This window comes from Microcaecilia unicolor, chromosome 1 (assembly GCF_901765095.1).
Source record: "Microcaecilia unicolor chromosome 1, aMicUni1.1, whole genome shotgun sequence".
Taxonomy (NCBI): domain Eukaryota; kingdom Metazoa; phylum Chordata; class Amphibia; order Gymnophiona; family Siphonopidae; genus Microcaecilia; species Microcaecilia unicolor.
The window spans coordinates 236,467,163-236,492,672 of record NC_044031.1 but is presented as its reverse complement, the minus strand read 5'-3'; the positions used below and the strand labels follow the sequence as shown (position 1 = coordinate 236,492,672).

At 42.1% G+C, this 25,510-nt stretch overlaps 1 protein-coding gene across 3 annotated transcripts in view; it reads left to right on the top strand.

The window, feature by feature from the left end:
- CTNNAL1 (catenin alpha like 1) overlaps positions 1–25,510 on the top strand; it is a 442,864-nt gene that overhangs the window by 241,241 nt on the left and 176,113 nt on the right. For all 3 annotated transcript variants that reach the window (XM_030204917.1, XM_030204908.1, XM_030204923.1), the window contains exon 2: positions 11,874–12,063. In XM_030204917.1, coding sequence (XP_030060777.1) covers positions 11,874–12,063 — 190 coding nt within the window. The remainder of the gene's footprint in view (positions 1–11,873; positions 12,064–25,510) is intronic.

Sequence of the window (25,510 nt, the reverse complement as noted above, 5' to 3'; positions counted from 1 at the left end):
AGGGCCCCTTAACCAGCTATGGATTCATTAGCTTCATAAATCTGGAAATTCTGTGCCAGAACCTGGACATGGCCTGGCATTGAATTTCCGGGTATTACACTGGTGGTGGTTAGCAAAACGCTGAGTACTGCCAACTGATTATCGACCCTATCGATAATATGATATTTTTAGGGCTGCATTTCAATTAAAATTTTAATCGTGCAATTAAAGGTATGTTATTTTTTCCCCTACTGCAACAACCTGTGATTCTAGGCAATCGCTTAACCCTTCATTGCCCAGAGTAGCAAGGAGGTGGTGAAATAACATACTTTTAGGCATGCAGTTTCAAATTTTAATCAAAATGTAGCCCTAAGTAAATTAATGAATAAAAAGTAGAGGAGTAGCCTAGTGGTTAGAGCACCAGTCTTGACATCCAGAGGTGGCCAGTTCAAATCCCACTGCCTCTCCTTGTGATCTTGGGCAAGTCATTTAACTCTCCATTGCCTCAGGTACAAACTTAGGTCTCTGTTTACTAAGGTGCTCTAGTGTTTTTAGCGCGTGCACAAAATTAGGGCACGCTAACTGTGTAGGTGCCCATAGGAATATTGTGGCGCCTACACAGTTAGCTTGCACTAATGGTTAGCGCACGCTAAAATCACTAACAAGCCTCTAGCGCGGCTTAGTAAACAGGGCTCTGAGATTGTGAACCCTCCAGAAATACCCAGTGTACCTGAATGTAACTCACCTTGAGCTGCTACTGAATAAGGTGTGAGCAAAAATCCACGTAAAAAAAGATAAGTACAAATTAAAGAATGTGAAACAGCATGCAGAATAGCTATAAACAGCTTTACAGTTTTCACAGCCTACTTCAGAAATGCAGCCCTAAATATTTTCTATTTATTTATTCCAAAGGACTTGTATGTTGCTCCTTATCAAGCAGCCTATTTTTGGCTTGAATAGTATTTAAGCAGTAATTTACTTCTGTTCTTAGTCTTTCCAGGGCTACACATCAGCCTTCTTGTGGCCCTGTCTTTCCTTTCCAGTAAGGTGATTCCTATAGAGTGATAGACTTGTGCTTGTTTCTCTCAGCATGTCTTCCTTATTAATGCATTTAGAGTATATTTTCCCATTCCCAGTGGCATACATATACCTTTGTACTATTCATTGACAAGGTAGTGTTAAAAGCTATTCTGTGGGTGTGATACACACTTGAGGCATGGGTCTCTATTTGCAAATAGCAGCAAAGTATAGCTTTTTCTCAGTTATCCACTACTGTAAAAGTGGATATTTGGCTGCTGTTTTGAAATGCTCAAAAACAGCTCTCATTTCATTTTTTTAAATTTATTATATCTTTATTTCATCACATCAAAAAAAAAATGTTCTAGTCAGATAAACGATCAATGTTCACAAAAAATAAAGTGAACAAACAACAAATATAAAGCTCATTATAACATTTATATATATCAAAAAAGGAATGGAGGAGGTGAAATTTGCTTGTGCTGTACTTTATGGGGCTCTCCCCCTCAACCAGTCTCTCATTTACTACCTAGATGCATAGGCGTAGACTGGGGGGGGCGAGGGGGGGCAATGCCCCCCCAAACGATGACGAGGCGCCGCCGCGCCATTAGTTTAAAAAAAAAACCACATGCAGGCACGCGCTCCTCTCCATCCGCTTGGCTTCCCTGTCCTCTCTGTCTGCGTCCCGCCTTCCTCTGACGTCAGAGGAAGGCGGGACGCGGGCAGGGAAGCCAAGCGGACGGAGAGGAGCGTGTCCGTCTACCCCTCTCTCTTCCTCCCTCCCTCCGGCGCAGGCAGCAGTCTTTTCCAGCGTTCCTGGCAGTGGTAGCATTGTACACGCTGCCTTTGGCTGTGCCCCGAAGCCTTCTCTTCAAGTTCCTGTTCCCGCATAGGTGGGAACAGGAACTTGAAGAGAAGGCTTCCGGGGCAGACCGAAGGCAGCGTGTACATCGCTACCGCTGCCAGGAACGCTGAAAAAGCTGAAGACTGTTGCCTGCACTGGAGGGAGGGAGGAAGAGAGGGGGTAAACGGAGTCACGATCTTGGGCAGTAGAAGGAAGATGGATGGAACTGGGAGGGGTGGGGAGCAGAGGGAAGATGGATGGTACTGGGAGGGGTGGGGAGCAGAGGGAAGGAGCAAGAGATGTATGGGACTGGGAGAGGTGGGGAGCAGAGGGATGGACCAGGAGATGGATGGGATTGGGAGAGGTCAGGCACAGCAGAGGGAAGGAGCAGAAGATGGATGGGACGGAGGGATGGTGAGCAGAGGGAAGGAACAGAAGATGGATGGTACTGGGAGGGGTGGGGAGCAGAGGGAAGGAGCAAGAGATGGATGGGACTGGGAGGGTGGGGAGCAGAGGGAAGCCTACTGGAAAGAAGACACTGCATAAAACAGAAGACACTGGGACCAAAGCGAATAGAAAAACTAAATGATCAGACAACAAAGGTAGATAAAAGTATTTTATTCATAATTTATTAATTGAAATGTGTCAGCTTTTTGAAATGTGCATCTGTGATATTTTGCCTGTAAATTTCAATTCCTTCCTCCATATTAGCATATTCATTTGCATATGTATATATGCAAATGATATGCTAATATGCTCTGCCCATTCTTTGCCCCCCCAAATGAAACAGTCAAACTACGCCTATGCCTAGATGTGTGGCTATATCATAATCTGCCTATACCTTGAATATATTAGTCTTGCTCTGAGTGAGATAAAACCCAGTCAGGGAGATGAGGCAGAGAGAGAGTGAGTGGCCACAATTACTCTCTAGCCTTCAGATGGGTCCATTAGTATACTTCTGGCATGGTTACCTCCATGAGTTGTGACATGCATCCCTGTTTAGTGCAGCGAGAACACAGGTGGTGTGTAGGGCCTCTGAGTCGAGAACAGTGGTATCAAACTTTCCTCCTCAAGGACCACAAACCAGTTGGGTTTTCAGGATGTCCATAATAAATAATGTGTGAGATGGAGTTGCAAGCTTATTGCCTCCAGATCTAGCTCTTGCATATTCATTAAAAATATCCTGAAAATCTGATTGGCTCGTGGCCCTCAAAGGCCAAATTTTGAGACTCCTGGCCTAGAGGAAACCTTGCCAGCTTAATATGTGATGGACTTGTTGTAGGAGTCAACAAGGTACTTGCCAGATGATAGAACCCTCTTCTAGTATGGAATGACTGCTGTAGATGTGGGGTTGGTGATGCAGTGATGGATTCTTTGTGTGTTCTTAGCCTTGTTGACTTGTGTGTAAATGGGTAGAGATGTCAGGCTATGACGACAATACCAAGGTTAAGAATTTCATGCTATGTATCAAGTAAAGATGTGTGGCTAAGCTCTTGTGAATGTTATTTGTTAATAGATTGGACAACTGTGAGAGAAAGATGTAATCAAAATTGTATAGATGAGGAAAAGTAGGTTTTTTTTGGTGAGGTTTTCTTTTTGCAGTTAGATCCTGCTGCTCTTGCCTACCTGCAGTTTCTCATGCACTTCATCTTGCTAGGCATTGGTAATGTTTTTTTCTAACTTTGGTAAATGGGGTGTTTTGTGTGTAGCACTGGGGAAAATAGAATTCTTTTCATGCATATTTATTTTGGAAGTCCTGAAAGCCCAACCAGTTGTTGTCCTTGCTTTAGTGGGCTGTGGCACCAAGCTAGGTCCAGTTAAAGCTGTTTGCTCCAGTGCTGGTCCTTTCTACTTTATAAAAGAACCAGTTCTGCCATCCTCGGCAATGACAATGCAGACTTTCAACTTTCTCCCAAAGAGTTTATTCAGCCCGTTCACTGGCTATGATAGGCTGCAGCTTAAACTAGAGTATATAACATCACTGTGAAGACTCGAAACTCTTGAACCAAAACCTTCTTTAATGCAAAATGAAACAAAGAAAATGGCTTACAGTTTTGATGTGTTGAACAAGAGTTTCTGTGAGAGTCTGCCGAAGCAGTCTGGGCAGCGTGGTCTACTTCCCCACTATCCTTGTTTGTTTGAACAAGAGTTTCTGCCCAGCAAATTGGAGAGTCTGTTCTCTACCAGGTCACTCAGTATACAAGAGGAGCTAGGAAATCTCGGCACCAAGCTAAGAGAGTAGATGCTGTAAATGCTTTTAAACTGGTAAAAACTTGGTGAAATTATAGTAGCTTGAAGGGGGAGCATGAAACAAGGTATAGAAAGTCAGTTTATGGTTCTGAGAGAAAGCATGCATGCAGACAGATTCCCTCCACCCCACTGGAGAGAGAAGCAGGCCACCTACATCCCAGCATACACAGGGACAATAGGAAAAGTCCCATAAGGCATAGGGAATAAGGAACATGTGCTCAGGACATCACAGAGCACTGCAGGAAGATTAAGATTTGTAGTCCACAGACACTTTTTACCTTTCTTAAAGGCACAGGCACTGTGAACTGTTACAGCAATGCAACCAGATATATAAACAATGTCCAACAGGCAACCTGCCTCCATGCAAATGGGGAGAGAACAGAGTTTAATATTCATATTTCACACCAGTTGTGGGACAATAGCTGAAGCTCAACTTGTTTAGAAGATGAAGAAGAACAAGAGATGGTATTTACATAACCAGAATGATGATAGTGGATACAATGATTCAGAAGAAGACACTCTCTCTTTGCTTTATTGATCATGCAAGGCATTTGATAGAATAAATCATAACAAAATGATGGACATAATGTGTAAGAATACCACACATAGAGTAAAGAGCATATGAAGAAATTTCATACATTTGAAAAGTGATGTTAGAAGAATTTTGAAAGATTAGCTAGAAGGAGATGATTTTAAATAAGAGGGTGCAGGAGGCGGAAGAATCCGGACAGAAGATCTGGTCAAAAGGAAAATGAAATGTATTGGTCATATTCTCAGAGGCTTATGTGGTGAGTGATCTAATCTAGAACTGGAGGGTCTGTTAGAGGGCAATAATGTTTATAAAAAAGGCTAAGATCTGGAAACATCGGTGAAATAAAGAGGATGGCTGAGCACAATAAGAAATAGCACATCCTAATTGCCAGCCTACAAATAAAAGATAGCTAATTATAGTGATGGACATTTCTAATGCAATACAGCAAATTTATTGAAAGCTTAGATGGAATACTTTTCCATGAAACTTTAATGAAAAGTGCATTTTAAATAGCGGAGGACTATAAATCATACAATTTCTAGGGGAGCGTCTGTGTCAAAGTTACAAAAAGGCTCATATTTTTATGCCCCTTTTATCAAAGGAATACAAGCTCTTGTGTGCCTTTATAGAATAGCACCCAGGGCCAGTCCCAGCAGTGCTCACATTATTGTGCTCAGATTTACACTTGCAAAAAGATGGCGGAGTAATTTCCCTACGGGCAAAACAGTACAAAAAGGAAGTAGGGAAAACCTAAAGGGAGGTCTGGTCTTAAAAGAATGAGCTAATCCACAGAGCTGAGATGCACAAATTTATTGTATATCTAAGAAATAGGTGCAGAATAATAATGTGTAGCAAAAATGCTTTTGCTGCATATCCAACAGATAAAATCACAAAATCTCTCAAAAAGCCAAATGTTCTAATGTTGTATATTACACAAATATCAAACTAATTTGTTACCACTTAATTTGCTGTATTACAAAAATGTTTATTCATAACCTCCTTCACACAAACACATCAAATCTCACATGTTTTCTCCAACATCTCATCCAGTCCAAGCACAGTTGGTTCTCCTTGTTATTGTTCAAAGTCAAATGAAAGCACAACGCTCCAAGATATCAGAGTTTGTTACTTGGAGATCATTCAGCCATAACTAGTGCTCCATATATTGTCCAAAGTCCAAATTACTACTACTACTACTATTTAGCATTTCTATAGCGCTACAAGGCGTACGCAGCGCTGCACAAACATAGAAGAAAGTCCCTGCTCAAAGAGCTTACAATCTAATAGACAAAAAATAAATAAAGTAAGCAAATCAAATCAATTAATGTGAACGGGAAGGAAGAGAGGAGGGTAGGTGGAGGCAAGTGGTTACAAGTGGTTACGAGTCAAAAGCAATGTTAAAGAGGTGGGCTTTCAGTCTAGATTTAAAGGTGGCCAAGGATGGGGCAAGACGTAGGGGCTCAGGAAGTTTATTCCAGGCGTAGGGTGCAGCGAGACAGAAGGCGCGAAGTCTGGAGTTGGCAGTAGTGGAGAAGGGAACAGATAAGAAGGATTTATCCATGGAGCGGAGTGCACGGGAAGGGGTGTAGGGAAGGACGAGTGTGGAGAGATACTGGGGAGCAGCAGAGTGTGTACATTTATAGGTTAGTAGAAGAAGTTTGAACAGGATGCGAAAATGGATAGGGAGCCAGTGAAGGGTCTTGATGAGAGGGGTAGTATGAGTAAAGCGACCCTGGCGGAAGACGAGACGGGCAGCAGAGTTTTGAACCGACTGGAGAGGGGAGAGGTGACTAAGTGGGAGGCAAGCAAGAAGCAGATTGCAGTAGTCTAAACGAGAGGTGACAAGGGTGTGGATGAGGGTTTTGGTAGAGTGCTCGGAAAGAAAGGGGCGGATTTTACGGATGTTGTAAAGAAAGAAACGACAGGTCTTGGCAATCTGCTGGATATGAGCAGAGAAGGAGAGAGAAGAGTCAAAGATGACCCCAAGCTTTCGAGCTGAGGAGACAGGGAGAATGAGAGAGCCATCAACAGAAATAGAAAACGGGGGGAGCGGGGAGGTGGGTTTGGGGGGGAAAATGAGAAGCTCGGTTTTGGTCATATTTAATTTCAGGTGGCGTTGAGACATCCAGACAGCAATGTCAGACAAGCACGCTGAAACTTTGGTTTGGATGTAAGGTGAGATATCAGGGGTAGAAAGGTAGATTTGGGAGTCATCAGCATAGAGATGGTAGGAAAAGCCATGGGATGAGATTAATGAACCAAGGGAAGAAGTGTAGATAGAAAAGAGGAGGGGACCAAGAACAGAACCCTGAGGTACGCCGACAGGCAGAGGGATAGAAGTAGAAGAGGATCCACCAGAGTGAACACTAAAGGTGTGGAGGGAGAGGTAGGAAGAGAACCAGGAAAGGACAGAACCCTGGAATCCAAGTGAGGACAGGGTATCGAGAAGTATGCTGTGATCAACAGTGTCAAAAGCAGCGGAGAGATCAAGAAAAATGAGGATGGAATATTGACCTCTGGATTTAGCCAGTAATAGGTCATTGGAGACTTTAGTAAGCGCAGTTTCGGTTGAGTGGATAGGGCGAAAACCAGATTGTAGTGGGTCAAGAATAGCATGTGAGGAGAGAAAATCAAGGCAGCGGCGGTGAACAGCACGCTCAAGTAATTTGGAGAGAAAAGGAAGGAGGGAGAAGGGTCGATAATTAGAGGGACAAGTAGGGTCGAGTGAAGGCTTCTTAAGGAGAGGTGTGACCACAGCATGTTTAAAGGCAGCAGGGACAGTCGCAGTGGAAAGTGAGAGGTTGAGAATGTGACAGATAAAAGGAATAAGAGCAGGAGAGATGGCATTAAGAAGGTGGGTGGGAATGGGATCAGAGGGATCATTTTGAGGAAGAAAGGAGAAGCGTAGTTTCCTCAATAGTAACTTCAGGAAAGGAGGAAAGGGAATGAGGGGAAGGAGAGAGAGGGGAGTGGACTAGTGGAGGGAGAGGTGGTGAGGTAGAGAAAGCAAGGTTTATCTTTTGAACCTTGTTGTGAAAGAATTCAGCAAGGGTCTGAGGAGATAATGAAGGGGGAATTGGGGGAGGGGGCACCTTGAGGAGAGAGTTCAATGTGGTGAAGAGAAGTCGAGGATTAGAGCCAAGAGAGTTGGTCAGTTGGATATAATAATCCTGTTTGGCTCGGTCTATTGTTAAATCCAATAGACCGAGACCTGTTTGAAGTAAATGATGTAGGAGGAAATCAACAAACATCGGATGATCTCCATGGAAGTTTATTGGATTTAACAATGGATGGATTGGTATATTCAATGTGAATGCACTGATATTACATCTTGGAGCATTGCACTTTCATCATCCTAATAATTTTGTTTGACCGATTAAGTCAATTTGGACTTTGGACAATATATGGAGCACTAGTTATGGCCGAATGATCTCCAAGTAACAAACTCTGATATCTTGGAGCGTTGTGCTTTCATTTGACTTTGAACAATAACAAGGAGAATCAACTGTGCTTGGACTGGATGAAATGTTGGAGAAAACATGTGAGATTTGATGTGTTTGTATGAAGGAGGTTATGAATAAACATTTTTGTAATACAGCAAATTAAGTGGTAACAAATTAGTTTGATATTTGTGTATTGTATGCATATTAACTAATTGGAAGCTAAATTTAACCCTTGTATTGGTATTAATGTTGTATATTAGAGAGCTGCATGGGAATGGGGATTGTGTGAATCCCATGGATTCCCAGGGGTATGGAAGAATTTCCACAGGATTCCTGACGGGATCGAAAAAGTTCCACGGGGTTCCTGCAGGGATGGAAGAAGTTGCCATGGGATTCTCACGGGAGTGTAGTCAAAATCTATGGTGACTCCAGAATGAGGCTTGGAATGCCCTAAAAGAGGCAGCTGGAGCACCAGAATGAGGCTTGGAATGTATACACAGCAAAAGAATATTTAGCTTTTTGAGAGACTTTTGGGATCATTTTCAAAACAGAAAAATGTCTAAAAAGTGACATAAAGCAGCATTTGGACGTTTTTCTCACAAAAACATCCAAATCAGTATTTTCAAAACCTATTTTTAGACGTTTTTCTATGAAGTCTATCAGAAGACTGTCCTAATCTGAAGGGGGCGTGTCAGGGGCGTGTTCAGGCTTGGACTTGGGTGTTCCTAAGACTTAGACGTTTTTGAGCCATAATGGAACACAACAAAACCGTCCAGGACTAAAACTAAGACGTTTTTATAAAGAATAAGGCACAAAAGGTGCCCTGAATAACCAGATGACCACTGGAGGGAATCAGGGATGACCTCCCCTTATTCCCCCAGTGGTCACTAACCCCCCCTCCAAAAATTTGATTAAAAACATTAATTGCCAGCCTCAGATGTTATACTCAAGTCCATTAGAATAGCATGCAGGTCCCTGGAGTAGTCTAGTGGTGGTGCAGTGCACTGCAGACAGGTGGACTAAAGCTCCTACATCCTCCCTCCTCCCTCCTCCTACCTGTTAAACATGTGGAGGAAACTGGGAGCCCTCCAAAACTCACCAGAAACCCACTGTACCCACATATGGGTGCCCCCTTCACCCGTAAGAGCTATGGTAGTAGTATACAGTTGGGGGTAGTGGGTTTTGTGGGACTCAGCAGACAAGGTAAGGGAGCAGTGGTGAGATGTGTACCTGGGAACATTTTATGAAGTCCACTACAGTGCCCCCTAGGGTGCCCTATTGCTGTCCTGGGATGTCAGGGGGACCAGTCTACTAAAAATGCTGGCTCCTCCTACATCCCAATGGCTTGATTTTGTGCATTTTGCACTTGGATGGGATTTTTTTCGAAAATGGACCAAAAAACCGTTTTTCTTTTTTGAAAATGACCTTCTTTCCTATTAGTTGGACTTAGACATTATATCGAAAATGCTCCTCTTTGTGATTTTTGCTGTATATCCAACAGAAAAAACAAACAAACATTTTTGCTCTACATTATTATGCACCTATTTCTTGGTTAAACAATATATTTTTGAATCTGAGCTCTGCGGATTAGCTTATTCTTTTTGGACCAGGCCTCCTTTTAGGTTTTCTTTACTTTTGTTTGTACAAATTTACACTTGCTCCATGAGAGAGATAAATTTGTGCATTTACTCATTGCTTGTACTTGTATATTTTGTAAAAATGCACACACATCACAGCTCCCTCAAAGTACGCTTCAAGAAACATCTGTACATTGTTCACATAAAAGATGCATTCTTTCCATGTATCTACTTTTTATACCTGTATACCAGTGTGCAGTTTTATAAGGTAGACTTTATATGCAGAAAAAAGCACTAATTTTATAAATTAGCTGCCTATTGTGCATGCCTATGTTGTTATTTTTAATAATGAACTAAGGAGGAATGTTCTTGCCATTCTAGAAGTGTTTTCCTCATGCACAATTTGTACACTGCTTCACCTACTTTTTAGCCTGACAGCTGTAGTTTCGGGGGAAAAAAATCTTGACATTTCAGTTGTCATTTTGAGCAGCATGAAATTGGTTTCTTTAAAAATAACTAGATATGCATTTTATTCCTTACCTTGAATTCTTCTATAAGAATGTTCATTGTTCCTTTCTGGCAAGACTATTTAGTTAAAATAGCTCTCTCCTGAATGTGCTTTTAAAGGGCAGTTCTGTAAGGGCACATGCATAAATGGCATAGGACCAGACTCCGTATATGGTGTCTAAAATGTAGGCGCATTGGAATAACACACGTAGTGCTATCTTATAAACTGCGTCTACAGTAAGATGTGATTTCTAGAATAGCGCATAGGCCAAGGGAACGTTTGTACATTTAAGCATGGCTATTTATGCCACTGAAAACCTGGTGTAAATGCCTGTGCCTAAATGTACGCGTGTTCCCCTGAATTCTATAAGAGCGCACGCAAATTTGATTGGTGCCCCCTACATACCTACCCTCCTCCTGTGGCCACACCCCATTTTCAGCTATAAGTGTTGGAATTTACGCACACCTCTTTTTAGAATACACCTAAAAAAGTGTGCGTAAATTCCAATTATTGCCAGTTAGTGGTAATTGGTTATTAGCCAATTATCATGACTAATTGGTCCATTACTCAATTGAGTAGCACATGTATATTGACCACATGCAGAATTTAAAGCATGCTACTCACTGCACCTTATATAGAATTCGGCCCATAGTGCATAAATACAAGGAGTACTCACATGGGTGGAGCATGAGAAGGGATGGGCAGGGGCAAGGCTGCCACTTACACATGCAACTTGCAGAAAAAGTAAGCTGCGTATGCCCTTGCCACATTTAGGTGCCTACAGTTACGCCAGGTCGTTGGCTGGTGTAATTGTGGGGCCAAACAAAACCCAAACCAGTAGGGAAAGGCCAATGGATGTCCAAAACACCAAGAACGATCCATAGAAATAAAGTATAAAAGTTTATTGAGAGGCCAGTAAGTCTTATTTGGAAGCCCACTGGCCATTCCCTACTGGTTTGGTTTTTATTTGGTTTTGCTGTCATAGCAAATCCATCTTCTTTCTACTTTTGGTGTAATTGCAGGCATATAAATGGTAAGGGGTGCTGATACCGGGTTATGGTAATACAGTAAAGCCTCGATTATCCATCGTAAACTGAACTATCCCGTTGTCAGATAAGAGATAATACGGAAAACAATGGTAACCCCTCAAAGAATGCATAAAAATGGCATAAGAGTTCCTGATTTTGCAGTAAAAGTAGGGTCTCAGGTGCGAAACTTCCCTCTGTGCTATGCCGCAAAAACGGAAAGTGAATCATCTTTGTACTTCATAATGGCAATGTGGTGATGTCACTGGGGGGGGGGGGGGGGAATCTGTCAGATATGCCAAATGGTTGGATCAGCGAAGGTCGGATAATCAAGACTATACTGTACTCTGTAACAGAATCTGGGCTACTAGATTTTGTTATAGAATTGGCTTTCACTGTGGTGTATTGGAGCACCTACAAGGAGACGTCACTCACTTAAAGAATAGCCCCCTTTGTGCATACTTCATTGATTCTGCCTTTAAACTGGTATGTGTATGAGTGTGTGGTGAGGGTTTCAGCTTCTATATTGCAGCAAAAAGGAACAAAATGATGCATCCAGTGATCAAACACTGACCTAACATCTAGTACAGATGTGCAGCGAGATGGAATGTTTCAATTTGAAGCTTTTCAATGCATTTTGTTAAGATGACACTATTTCGTTCTAAATTTATCATTTCATGTTTTCAATTTGTTCACAGATCACCACTCTTATTAACCATAAAGACAAGCTAAAGAAGTCAGACAAAACACTGCAAGCGATTCAGCGGGTGGGACAGGCAGTTAACCAGGCAGTTGGAAGATTTATTACCGTAGGTGAAGCCATAGCCAATGAAAACCGGGAGCTGAAAGAAGAAATGAGCATGGCATGCATTGAGGCAAAGCGAGCAGGTAAGTGACTGCTTAAAAAGCCATAGGACTTTCATGATATACCAATTTATGACCATAAAAACTAGTGTTTGACTACGTAAAAGGAATACACAACTGAGCTGATGTTCATAAATGAAATGTCAAAATGTATGCATCTGATTTCCAATGAAATGAAACCTATTAGAGTACTTCAGAACCTGACAGCGTGTTTCATAGCTCATAAAAGATGCTCACTAAGATGATGTATTAGAGTAGTTTTTCTGCTCAGGGTCCTCAGATGCTGAATGATGGTAGAGGAGGGTGGATGTGACCTGGAAAGGAAACTGAGTAAGTTATCATTAGAGGAGGAATACTGTCATCTGTATCACTTGCGTTCCTGTGATTGTGGCTCCATTTTGTTTTGTTTGTTGTGTTTTGGGATAAATGCATAAATTGAGCTTGTTGTTATCGTCATCAGTATAGGTGACGTAGGAGTGATGAAGGGCTACTTCACAAACTGGTTCCCCACTGTTTATGCCCTCTGGGTCCAGAGGAAGATAGGGTGGGGTTCACTGTTACCTCTAAGCTATGTGGGAGTCCTCCAGCTGCATTGCTGTCAGGGAGGGGGGGTGCTTCAATATTGTGTTTTCAATTGCTAAAGACAGGCATGCTACCTGCAAGTTCTGCAGAGCTTGCCTGTCCCTCACTATTGAAAATTTGTTAATGAAACAGCACCCCTCATTAGCAGGACTGAAGGTAGAGGACTCCCGCACAGCTTAGAGGAAACAGTGGTGGGGTGTTATGTCTATATTGGCCACCTTCCTATTTGAGTTGAGCCGTCTAGTGCTGGTGGCCACCAGGTCTTTACTGCCTGAACCCAGAACCTGACGGGAAAACCAGAAAGCAGAGGAAGACCAATGGAGAGACAAGAGCGGGGTACTCTCTAATGAGGAGCAAGGCAGAAATAAAGCTGAGATACAGCAGGTACTGGAGTAGGATCAAGAAACACCTAACTAGACAAGTAGGATCTGGTGAGAAGCAGGCAGTCAAAGCACAAGATGACATCAGGTAGTGCAGACCAAGTTTTGGCAAGGAAACTAAGCAGTGTCTGTGTTTATACATGAGTTCAGACAGAAACAAGATGGTCTCTGGCAAGAAAAAGCCACCATGGTGTGAACAGACATGGCCAGCCTGCCTAATGAGGCACACTTGATACCAACTGATAGGAGGTCAAATGTACACACCTTCGCTAGTGTGAAAACGTCACACAGCTGACATTTATTTATTTATTTTGATTTATTAACCGTCTTTATGAAGAGATTCACCCAAGGCGGTGTACAGCAGGTACAGTTTAACATAAAACTTACAGCATAACAATCGTAAAATGACCAAATATAAACATTGAAATTTAATTTCAGCTATGTTTATATCAAAGCGATGGGGCCTGATGGGATACATCTGAGGGTACTCAAGGAACTCAGAGAACTTTTGGTGGCTCCGTTATCTGACCTTCTCAATGCTTCTTTAGAGTTTGGAGTGGTCCTGGAGGACTGGAGAAGGCTAGGTATGGTCCCTCTGCACAAGTGCAAAAGTAAGGAGGAGGTTGGTAATTAGAGACTTGTTAGTTTAACCTCAGTGGTGAGTAAACGAATGGAAACACATCTAAAGCAGATGATTGTGAGGTTTCTAGAACTGAATGGACTGCAGGATCTGAGGCAGAATGGTTTCAGTAGAGGCAGGTCTTGTCAGACAAATCTGATTTATTACTTCGACCAGGTGACTAAACAGTGGTATATGGGAGGGACACGAGATGTGTTGTACTTGGATTTTAGCAAAGCCTTTGACACAGTTCCACATAGGTGACTGGTAAATAGACTGAGTGCCCTCAGTAAGGACCTAAAGTCAGTGACTAGGTTAAAAACTGGTTGAGCTGATATCTGGAGTGAAGTCACTAAAGAAATCTACTGTATCAGCATTCAATTTTCGAAAGGGTGACTATGGCAAAATGAGGAAAATGGTTGAAAAGAAGCTGAAAGGGTCAGCTGCAAAGGTTAGGACTTTAAATCTTGCATGGACATTGTTTAAAAATACCATTGTGGAAGACCAGACCAAATATATTCCATGTATTAACAAAGGTGGAAAGAAGTGCAAACGACAGCCAGTGTGGTTAAAAGATGAAGCAAAAAAGGCTACAACACCTGAAAAGTATCAATTCCAGTAAAAAATTGCTTGTTAGCCTCCCTGGGATCTGTATCTCATGAATGCAAAGGAGAAAAATATATGTCAGTAAACATTTTGTATATGATTTTTGTATATAATTTTTTGAGAAGGAACAGGAGCCTTCAGAATAGGCTATACCATCAGCTGAGCTTAGTTTTAGTGAGTAAAGCCACAAATATGGCTCAGTTAAAAAGCTCTATACATCATTAAAAACTCCTTCCGTTGTTCCCCTCCCGTTACTTTATTTACCTTAATGTATCAAAAAACTTTTTTTTTTCAAAAACTAGCAGGTCCATTAGCAACAAAATTTCTTTTTCTCTTTCAAGAAACAATCATCAGAATAACTAGCACCAGAAATTGAAAAAAGCAGTTAGAAGCATGACTTATCTCAATAATTTTGTAGCTGTTTCATAAACTGCTCGAAGACATCCAACAGAGTACTCCATTTCAGAACTCCTTCATCAGGGACGCCTACTTTTGAGTAACCCAGCACTGGTGTCCCTGGCCTGGCCGAGCATCGCAACCCCCCCCCCCCCCCCCCCCACCGCAACATTGGGCCAACTTTCCCCTTTGAACCTTAAAAAAGAATAATCTCTGGTGGTTTGGATGACCCCTCCTGGCTCCCTTGCAAAATGTCCTGGTGGTTCAGTGGATCCTTAACCCCCCCCCCTTAAAAAAATAATTGGAAAAAGTCCTGGTGATCCAGTGGGACACCCCTGCTTAGTTTTCAACTCAGCAGAACGGACACAAGAGTAGAACCCCTGATGCAGCTTTTTGCGAAATGGGGACTCCCTGTTGGGTTACTTGGATGAATCAACCGGACGGTGAAGTGACAGCAAAGTGAAGCGCGGGATGAATAGGAGATATGGGATTGACCTTCAGATCTTCAGATAAGTACTATTGGGCTGTCTCACTGAGTTGTATATCTACATTGAAATGAACAGAGCGTTGAACTGAATTAAATGGAGTTGAATTGACTATCTATATTCTGTGTTCTGTACATGTACATGGGTTTGTTACTCAGACTCTTCAGTAAATGCTTCAGAATAAGAATCTGTGGAGTTTTTTTTGAGCCATACGATGGTTTACCGGGCCCATGCCTTATAGCTAGAGTATTCAGGCTGGCTGGGTGGTATCACTGAGGCTCCTTTTCTCCACTTTCTAAAAGCTGGGTGGTGTCTGGAGGTTGGAGTCACATCAGGTGTATTGCAAGCAGTAGTACAATTGCAGCCTTGGAGCTGTGTGATTGGAGTTTCTCATTTAAATTGAAAAGCTTGTGTATACGAGTAGTTAACATTTAATGCCAAGAAGTGTAGAGTGATACACTTGGGGTGCAGAAACTCAAAAGAGAGATACCGAATAGGAGGGGAGAGATTAGTAAGCTCAACTCAGGAGAGAGTCCTTGGGGTGTTGGTGTCTGAGTATCTGAAGGTGAAGAAACAAGGCGACAAGGCGACGGCCGTGGCCAGAAGGATGCTAGGCTGCATAGAGAGGGGCATAACCAGCAGAAGAAAGGAGGTGTTGATGTCCCTCTACAAGTCGTTGTTGAGGTCCCACTTCGAGTATTGTGTTCAGTTTTGGAGGCCATATCTTGCTAAAGATGTAAAAAGACTGGAAGTGGTGCAAAGAAAAGCTACAAAAATGATATAGGATTTGTGTTGCAAACCATACGAGGAGAGACTTTCTGACCTGAACATGTATACTTTGGAGGAAAGGAGAAACAGGGGTGACATGATACAGATGTTCAAATATTTGAAAGGTATTAATCCGCAAATGAACCTTTTCCGGAAATGGGAAGGCGGTAGAACTAGAGGACATGAATTGAGGTTGAAGGGGGGCAGACTCAGGAGTAATGTCAGGAAGTATTTTTTCACGGAGAGGGTGGTGGACATGTGGAATGCCTTCCCACATGAGGTGGTGGAGATGAAAACGGTAAAGGAATTTAAACATGCGTGGGATAAACACAAAGGAATCCTGTTTTGAAGGAATGGATCAGTGGAATCTTAGCGGAGATTAGGTGGCGACGCCGGTAATTGGTAAACAAAACGGGAGCTGGGCAGACTGCTATGGTCTACGCCTTGATCGTGACTGAATAGATAGGGATGGGTTGGAGTGTAAATTTTAAGGGGCTTCGACTTAGTACAAGAAGGGTGCTGGGCACACTTCTACAGTCTGTGCACTAAGAATGGCAAGGACAAATCAAACTCGGGTATACATACAAAGTGTCACATACCATGTAAAATGAGTTTATCTTGTTGGGCAGACAGGATGGACCGTACAGGTCTTTATCTGCCGTCATTTACTATGTACTATGTTACTATATAAGGAGAATACCATCAATGAAATGTTTCCATTGTATTATATGGCCATTAAGTTGAGATCTGTACACAAACTTCTCCTGTGTAGAGGCATGCTATTGTGTGGACAACCATAGCCCCCATTGCTGCCCTCTTTTATTTGAAAATAAAATTTATTATTGTGCATGAGGTGGCTGAAGTTGCAGATGGAAAGCAGCAGCGGGTAAGTAAATGCCACTCACTGACACCTGGAGGACTTAGGAAGTAGGATAGAGATGATTGTTCTGGGGGGATGGAGGGATAGCAGCAGAATCAGTATTTTGCACAGAGGTTGAATTGGCACATGGGGGAGTAGGATGCCTCTATATTATGGGGGTTTCTTCTATAAGGAAGATTCCAAGAATTTGCATGAATGACCAAAATATGGGCATATATATATGTGTATGTATATGCGTAAACGGCAATGTTCTGGTGCCAAAATATGACAGCACGTAGTGTGAAGGTGGATATATGCATGGGCAGAGTCTGGGTGGAATGTGGGCAGGATGTACAGTTGCATGTATAAATTATTTTGTGCTCTAATTAGCGCACATTTTGTAGTAATCTAGGCATTACCATTTATACCAGCTCTATGGCTGGTGTAAGCGATTGTCCCTAAAATATGGGCACAAATTTGACCTGTTGTCCTAGCATTCTATAAAAAAAAAAAAAAGTAGGTGTCTGCTTTCTTTATTGAGTAGGTGCTTTCTAGGTACCTAAATATAGGCACCACTTTATAGAATTGCCTTCTGTGTTTTTTAGATTATTTTTAGAATGCCAAATGTATATTTTGGAGTTAATATTCAGCTCACGATGGTAAATGGCTTGCAAGCCACTTCTAGCTGTGGGGCAGACCTAACCCTGAATATTTAATGCTGGGTATGTCTTGTTGACCCAGAAGTCAACCGGGCAATAGCCAATATTCAGACCTGTGCCCATTTAACTTGCTGTATAAAGTTAGGATCGATGACTATGGTACCGTCTAACCATACCTAATCGGTTGTCACTGTACTGCCATAACTGTGTCCTAGCTCTGCACCTGGTCTCCTCCTATCCTGTCCAGTTAGGGGATGGCCATTAGCAGTGATATTCAGCGGCACTAACAAGTAAAATGCTATGTGGGGGTTTACCTTGAATATCAAACCCTTTTGTATATTGATCTCTCTATGTGTAGCTGTTATTGTTATGGTATCAACTACATTTCTAGAGCCACAGGACCACCTCTTTACTCCCACATTTTGCAGCACAGTCACCTCAACTCCCTACCATGTTGTTTTTTGATCCAGTACTCATCCTTTTGAATAAAACAAGAAAATAATTGCAGCTAGTTCGTGCTGGCACTAGAAAATAAACTGGCACTCACTGTAGCCACAGAAATGGTTTTACTCCACCTTAGATTATGTGCTAATTCCCCAGCATTAAAAAATCAGGCATTAAGCTGATGGATCATGGTCATGCTTCTTTAAAAACTAATGCTGGATTTAATAGCTAATGCCTTTGTTATTAGATTTAAATGAGCAGTGTTTGCTGATGTCTGCGCAAGCATAAGAACATAAGCATTGCCATACTGGGACAGACTGAAGGTCCATCAAGCCTAGTATCCTGTTTCCAACAGTGACCAATCCAGATCACAAGTACTTGGAAAGATCCCAAAAGAGTAAAACAGATTTTATGCTGCTTATCCTAGAAATTAGCATTGGATTTTCCCAAGTCCATCTTAATAATGGCTTGTTGACTTTTTCAGGAAATTATCTAAACCTTTTTTATACCCCGCTAAGCTAATGGTGTTTACCATATTCTTTGGGAATTAATTCCATAGTTTAACTACATGTTGAGTGAAGAAGTATTTTCTCCGGTTTGTCTTAAATTTACTACTTAATAGCTTCATTATGTGCCCCTTAGTCCTAGTATTTTTGGAAAGAGTAAACAAGCGATTCACCTCTACCCATTCTACTCCACCCAGTATTTTAAAGACCTCTATCATATCTCCTCTCAGCCATCTCTTCTCCAAACTGAAGAGCCCTAGATGCTTTAGCCTTTCTTCATAGGGAAGTCGTCTCATCCCCTTTTATTGTGAATCACCTTGATTTGCTTTGTAATTAAAGTTAATTTTATCAAATGCCAATAAACCGATTGTTTTCACCGCTCTTCTCTGTTTTCTAATTCTGCTATATCTTTTTTTTTTTTAATGCGGTGACCAGAATTGCACACAGTATTCGAGGTGTGGTCCCATCATGTAGCGATAGAAAAACGTTATAACATTCTCATTATTGTTTTCTATTCCTTTCCTAAAAATTCATAACATTCTGTTTGCTTTCTTAGCCACCATCGCTGCACACTGGGCAGAGGATTTCAATGTATCATCAACGATGACAGCTAGATTCTTTTCCTGGGCGGTGACTCCTAATGTAGAACCTTGCATGACGTAGCTATAATTCGGGTTCCTCTTTCCCACATGCATCACTTTGCACTTGCTCACATTAAACGTTATCTGCCATTTGGATGCCCAGTCTCCCAGTCCCATAAGGTCCTCTTGCAATTTTCACAATCCTCTTGAATTTAAGAACATTGAATAACTTTGTGTCATTAGCAAATTTAATTACCTCACTTGTTGTTCCCATCTCTAGATCATTTATAAATATGTTAAAAAAGCAGTGGTCCCAGCACAGAACCCTCAGGAACCCTACTATCTACCTTTCTCCATTGAGAATACTAACATCTAACCCTACTCTCTGTTTTCCATCTTTTAACCAGTTCTTAATCCACAATAGGACATTACCTCTTATCCCATGACTTCCTAATTTCCTCAGGAATCTTTCATGAGGTACTTTGTCAAATGCCTTTTGAAAATCCAGATACACAATATTGACTGGTTCACCTTTATCCACTTGTTATTCACTCCTTCAAAGAAACATAGTAGATTGGTGAGGCAAGATTTCCCTTGACTAAACCCATGTTGGCTTTGTCTCATTAATCCATGCTTTTGAATATGCTTTGTAATTTTGTTCTTTATAATAATCTCTACCATTTTGCCTGGCACCGATGTCAGATTTGCCAGTCTGTATGTAATTTCCCGGATCACCTCTGGAACCTTTTTTAAAAATTGGTGTTACATGGGCCACCCTTCAATCTTCTGGTACCATGCTGGATTTTAAATTACATATTACTAACAATAGCTCTGCAAGTTAATTTTTCAACTGTATCAGTATTCTGGGATGTATACCATTCAGTCCTGGCAATTTTCTACTCTTCAGTTTGTCAAATTGCTCCTTTACGTCTTCCAGGTTTACAGAGACTTATTTCAGTTTCAGCATTGCCATCCTTCCTGGTAAAAACTGAGGCAAAGAATTCATTTAATCTCTCCGCTATGGCCCTATCTTCCCTGAGTGCCCCTTTTACCCTCGGTCATCTAGCAGTCCAACTGATTCTTTTACCAGCTTCTTGCTTCAAGTATACCTAAAAAAAACTTTTACTATTGGGCTCATTTTCGAAAGAGAGGGGCGCCCATCTTTCGACACAAATCGGGAGATGGGTGTCCTTCTCCTAGGGTTGCCCAAATGGGCATAATCGAAAGCCGATTTTGGGCGCCCTCAACTGCTTTCCGTTGCGGGGACAACCAAAGTTCCCGAGGGCGTGTTGGAAGCATAGCAAAGGCAGGACTGGGGCGTGGTTAACACATGGGCATCCTCGGCCGATAATGGAAAAAAGAAGGGCGTCCCTGACAAACACTTGGCCGACTTTACATGGTCCTTTTGTTTTTATGACCAAGCCATAAAAATGGGCCCTTAATGACCAGATGACCACTGGAGGGAATCGGGGATGACCTCCCCCTACTCCCCCAGTGGTCACTAACCCCCTCCCACCCTAAAAAAAATTAAAATATTTTTTCCAGCCTGTATGCCAGCCTCAAATAGCATTCCCAGCTCCATGACAGCAGTATGCAGGGCCCTAGAGCAGCTTTAGTGTGTACTGCAGTGCACTTCAGGCAGGTCCATCCCCCCCTACCTGTTAAACTTGTGGTGGTAAATGTGAGCCCTCCAAACCCACCACAAACCCACTGTACCCACATGTAGGTGCCCCCCTTCATCCCTAAGGGCTATGGTAGTGGTGTACAGTTGTGGGGAGTGGGTTTTGGGGGGCTCAGCACACAAGGTAAGGGAGCTATGCACCTGGGAGCTTTTTCTGAAGTCCACTGCAGTGCCCCCTAGGGTGCCCGGTTGGTGTCCTGGCATGTGAGGGGGACCAGTGCACTATGAATGCTGGCTCCTCCCACGACCAAAGGGCTTGGATTTGGTCATTTCTGAGATGGGCGTCCTTAGTTTCCATTATCGCCGAAAATCGGGGACAACCATCTCTAGGGACGACCATTTCTAAGGTCGACCTAAATGTGGAGATTTGGGCGTCCCTGACCTTATTATCGAAACGAAAGATGGATGCCCATCTTGTTTTGATAATACGGGTTTCCCCGCCCCTTTGCGGGGACGTCCTCTGAGGACGCCCTCAGGAAAACTTGGGCGCTCCATTCGATTATGCCCCTCTACATGTTTTTGCTTCTAACACAATCTTTTCAAAGTCTCTCTTTGCCTTCGACTTTCCATTCCATATACTGTTTCCTATTATTTTCAGTTGGATCCTTCTTCCATTTTCTGAAGGGTTTTCTTTTAATTCTAATAGCTTCCTTCACCTCACTTTTTAACCATGCATCTGTCATTTGGACTTCCTTCTAGTCTGGGATTCCAGGATGGTATTTTTGAATAGCATTCATACCTGATGTAAATTTTTTACCTTCACAGGTGCTCCTCTAAGTTCTTTTTTCTTTTTTCTTTTTTTTTTTAACCATTCTTATGTTATCATAGTCTTCTTTTTGAAAGTTGAATGCTAGCATATTGGATTTCCTGTGTGTTCTTACACCTTTGTGTACAGTTTTCTTGTGTTCTAAACTCCTTTGTGCTTACGATAATCGTACAATATTAGCACACAGAACCCACAGTGAGCGCTGTGTGTTCTGTACTTTATTGCATTGGCCTCAGAATATGTGGAAAAACTTGCATCCGTCCCTAAGTCTGGTTATCTGTATAATCAATGTACACCACAACACAGATCAACTTCACTGAAATCTGTTACTGATACTCATCCAATCCCAACCAGTGAAGAAAAATGTATTAACAGGAGGAAAAAAGATCTCATACAACTGTGGCCATTAATTAATCATCCTTCTGCACACAATGGAAAAAGTAATCATGGATCAACCCTCCCCTCCCCCAAATATTTTTTGTTGTTATTTTATTTTTTAGGTTTTTTTTTATATTGCACTATAAAATCTTTCCATCTCATGTGGTATAACGTCATTCAGGCACATCTTACGCACTACCACATAACTTTACTAATTAAAAAATAAAATAAATTCGTATCAGCCAGCTGAGGTGTACCACGCTTCACGTGAACTGCACAGGCACCACTAAGATAAGTTTTTTTTTATTATTAAAGTTATGTGGCAGTGCGTAGGATGTGCCTGAATGACGTTACTAAAAACTGCTCCAGGGACTTGCATACTGCTGTCAGGGAGCTGGGTATGACATTTCAGGCTGGCATAGAGGCTGGCAAAAAAGGTTTTTTTGGGGGTGGGAGGGGGTTGGTGACCACTGGGGGAGTAAGGAGAGGTGATCCCTGATTCCCTTCGGTGGTCATTAGGTTAGTTGGGGCTCCTTTGTGAAGCTTGGTCGTGAAAAAAAGGGACCAAGTAAAGCCGGCGAAATGCTCGTTAAGCCTGGCTTTTTTCCCCCCATTATCGGGTGAAGCCAGCCATCTTGTGAGCACGCCCCAGTCCCGCCCCCGTCCTGCCCCCACTACCCTACCGACACACCCCCTTGAAGTTTCGCCAGCTGCGCAACGGAAAGCAGTTGGCGCCGACCAAAATTGGCTTTCGATTATACCGATTTGTCCGGGTTCAGGAGATTGCCGGTCATCTCCCGATTTGTGTCGGAAGATGGCCGGCGATCTCTTTCGAAAATAAGCTGGATAGGCACCTATGTGTCTTTTTAAAACAGGCACTGAGAAATTTGCAGAAATTTGTACTTTTCTGCTTAATACATATGTACATCACAATTGCGCTCCTGCTCTGCTCAGACAACAGCCCCACGAACATCTATGTGTCTATCATGTAAATGTGCACATTGTTTTTCTGTGCACCTATTATTTTACGCTTATCCCCCTACTCAGTTTTATAATACTCTTAGTCCACATGTAAAAGATGTTTTATATATGCAAAATCTTTTATGAAGTGACCCCCACAGTGTGTTCCAATCTGAAAGTTATTGCTGTGTGCATCGTATAAACATTCAGTTATATTATCCAGGGTTTAATTTGACATCTGTGACAACCAGAGCTGTCTATCTTTGTATTTTTATGAAAGCTAAGACCATCCTGACCCAGTGGCATGATGTGCCCTAGACATGGATGAGCTAGTTCAGTGACTGGACACCTTTTGCTCACAGTTGTGAGAAATATTGACAGCTAGCCATGATGGTGATAGCAGCATCATAGTGGAAATGCTGTATTAATTGTATTGCACTTTCTGGGGGCTGCCTGGCCATCATAATATCTACTGTCATTCTTTGAGTATTGCGTGCCGGTTCATTGCTTCAGTTAAACAGTTTCCTTGTTTTTTCTCTTCCCGGTAGAATGCTAAACTGTGTTTGTTAATTTGGTTATCCTTCTACCCGTGAAATCTCCCCAGGAAAATAAAATCATAATGAATTCTGGAATCCAGGAAAACTGTTATTGCAACAGCTGCGGATTTTGATCTGGCTGTCAGGGAGCAAATTACATGTAACTCAATTTGTGCTCACTGCAGGACCAATCTTTTTTTTTTTCTTTTTCTTTTTCTAAACTGCATTTGCTTTCTGCTGTTCTGGTCATGAGGGACCAAAAAAAGTGGCTAGATCCACTGGGACCTTCACATCGCTTAATAGAAGCTAACTTGCTGATTGGAATGACGTTACTTTTTAACTGACAATCAGTATAGAAACGGAGAAAATGTTGGCAGGTAAAGACCATATGGCCGATCCTCTGCTTGTCCTATACTTTCATGAATTCAGATACAGTCCTTTTCTTCACCACCTTCAGTGGGTGGCCATTTCTGTGCATTGACCACACTTTCTGTAAAGTATGTCCTTAGATTACTCCTCATGTTGGACCTTTTCACATGCTGTTAGGCTGAGGGGAAAAATTCTTATTCTAAAGCCATGCTTTTCAGTCTTTAACACCTTGAGATCTTACCCATAATTAAATGTGGATATTGCACAACCTCCTCTGTTACTAATGTCATCCTTCTGTAACTCCATCCTCTGCACCTAGTTTAACTCTTCCTCCTGCTCCTCTCCCTCTTACTGGAGGAGTAGCCCAGTGGTTAGTGCAGTGGACTTTCATCTTGGGTAACTGGACTCAATGCCCAGGGCAGCTCCTTGTGACTCTGGGCAAGTCACTTAACCCTCCGTTGCCCCAGGTATAAATAAGTACTTGTATATACTATGTAAACTGCTTTGAATATATTTGCAAAAAAACACAGAAAGGTGGTATATCAAGTCCCATTCCCTTTCCCCTCCTTTCTGCCTCTTACTGTTTTTCCCCATGTCTTTATCACCCTTTTATTGTCTACTCCAATGACATTTTACTGTTTTTCAGCCAGGGGATACTTTTACAGAACAGACTGAGAGACGAGAATGTCATCAGACAAAGCTGCCAGCTCGCTAGGGAAAATGGTTCCCCCTTCCGTTGAAGTAACTAGCTCAAACTCTCATTCTCACTCTGAAGACTGCTCTTCCACACATTCTTGGTCTTCTTCAGCTCATTTTAACTCCCACCCACCTTTTCTAGCAATCAGTCTCTACCATGCTGTCACCACCTCCTTTTCCTTCAAGCTGGCTCTTCCACAGTGTAATCCACCCCCCCCCCCCCCCCCCCCTTTGCTGGAGGATTGCGTTGTGCCACCTCTAAAAAGAAAAAATTAGTTTGGTTTTCTTGCACTGCTGTGCAGTGCCCAACATTCTGCAGTGCTCTCACAATAGCCCCAGTACGACATTTGGGTTCAGCACCGCACAGTTTTAACTCCCTGAGAGCTGCAAAGTGCTGGAAGAATACAGATATGCTAGAGACGCACTGGCCAAAAGACTCCAGAGAGGTGGGGAAGATTGTGTATTGAGAGAACAGAGTTAGGGAGCCACTCTGAGGGTCAGTGAAAGCTGCAGCTGGATCCCAGGGCTTGAAGTGAAAATAATACATCTACTCCCATTCCACATAGCGCGTGTCTTTATCTCTCACCTTATTATAACTTACTTATGGCATCTTGATATGCTCAGCCAGTTAATAGGCTGCATATATGTGCAACCAGTACAATAGTACTGGAGGTTTTATGGGTGATCTGAGGAGGAGTAAAACACGAGCTCACTTGTGATAGGGTTTTGTCAGTTTTTTTCTCTTATACCAACATGAACAATCCACAGTGGGTTTTTTTTTTCTTTTTTTTAATTGAAGAGGATGAGTGGATAATTACTAAATAATATGAAAACTAAAATGCTGGGTAATGTGGGGTGAAGGTGATTAGCAGGGTTAAGGGGTAGATGTTGTAAAATAGGCAGCATTCTTAACTGAAATTTTATTTGATACTGTACCAATAAAATATATATATATATATATGTACTACTACTAGTTACATTTCTATAGCGCTACTAGATGTACGCAGCGCTGTACACTTGAACATGAAGAGACAGTCCCTGCTCGACAGAGCTTACAATCTAATCAAGACAGACAAACAGGACAAATGAGGGATAAGGACAAAGAGTACATATATATACAGTATATGGATTAAAACGTATTTAAAAATAATTATAAAGGGAAATGTAATGTCAAACTCTTCAAACTAATTGATGTGTTAA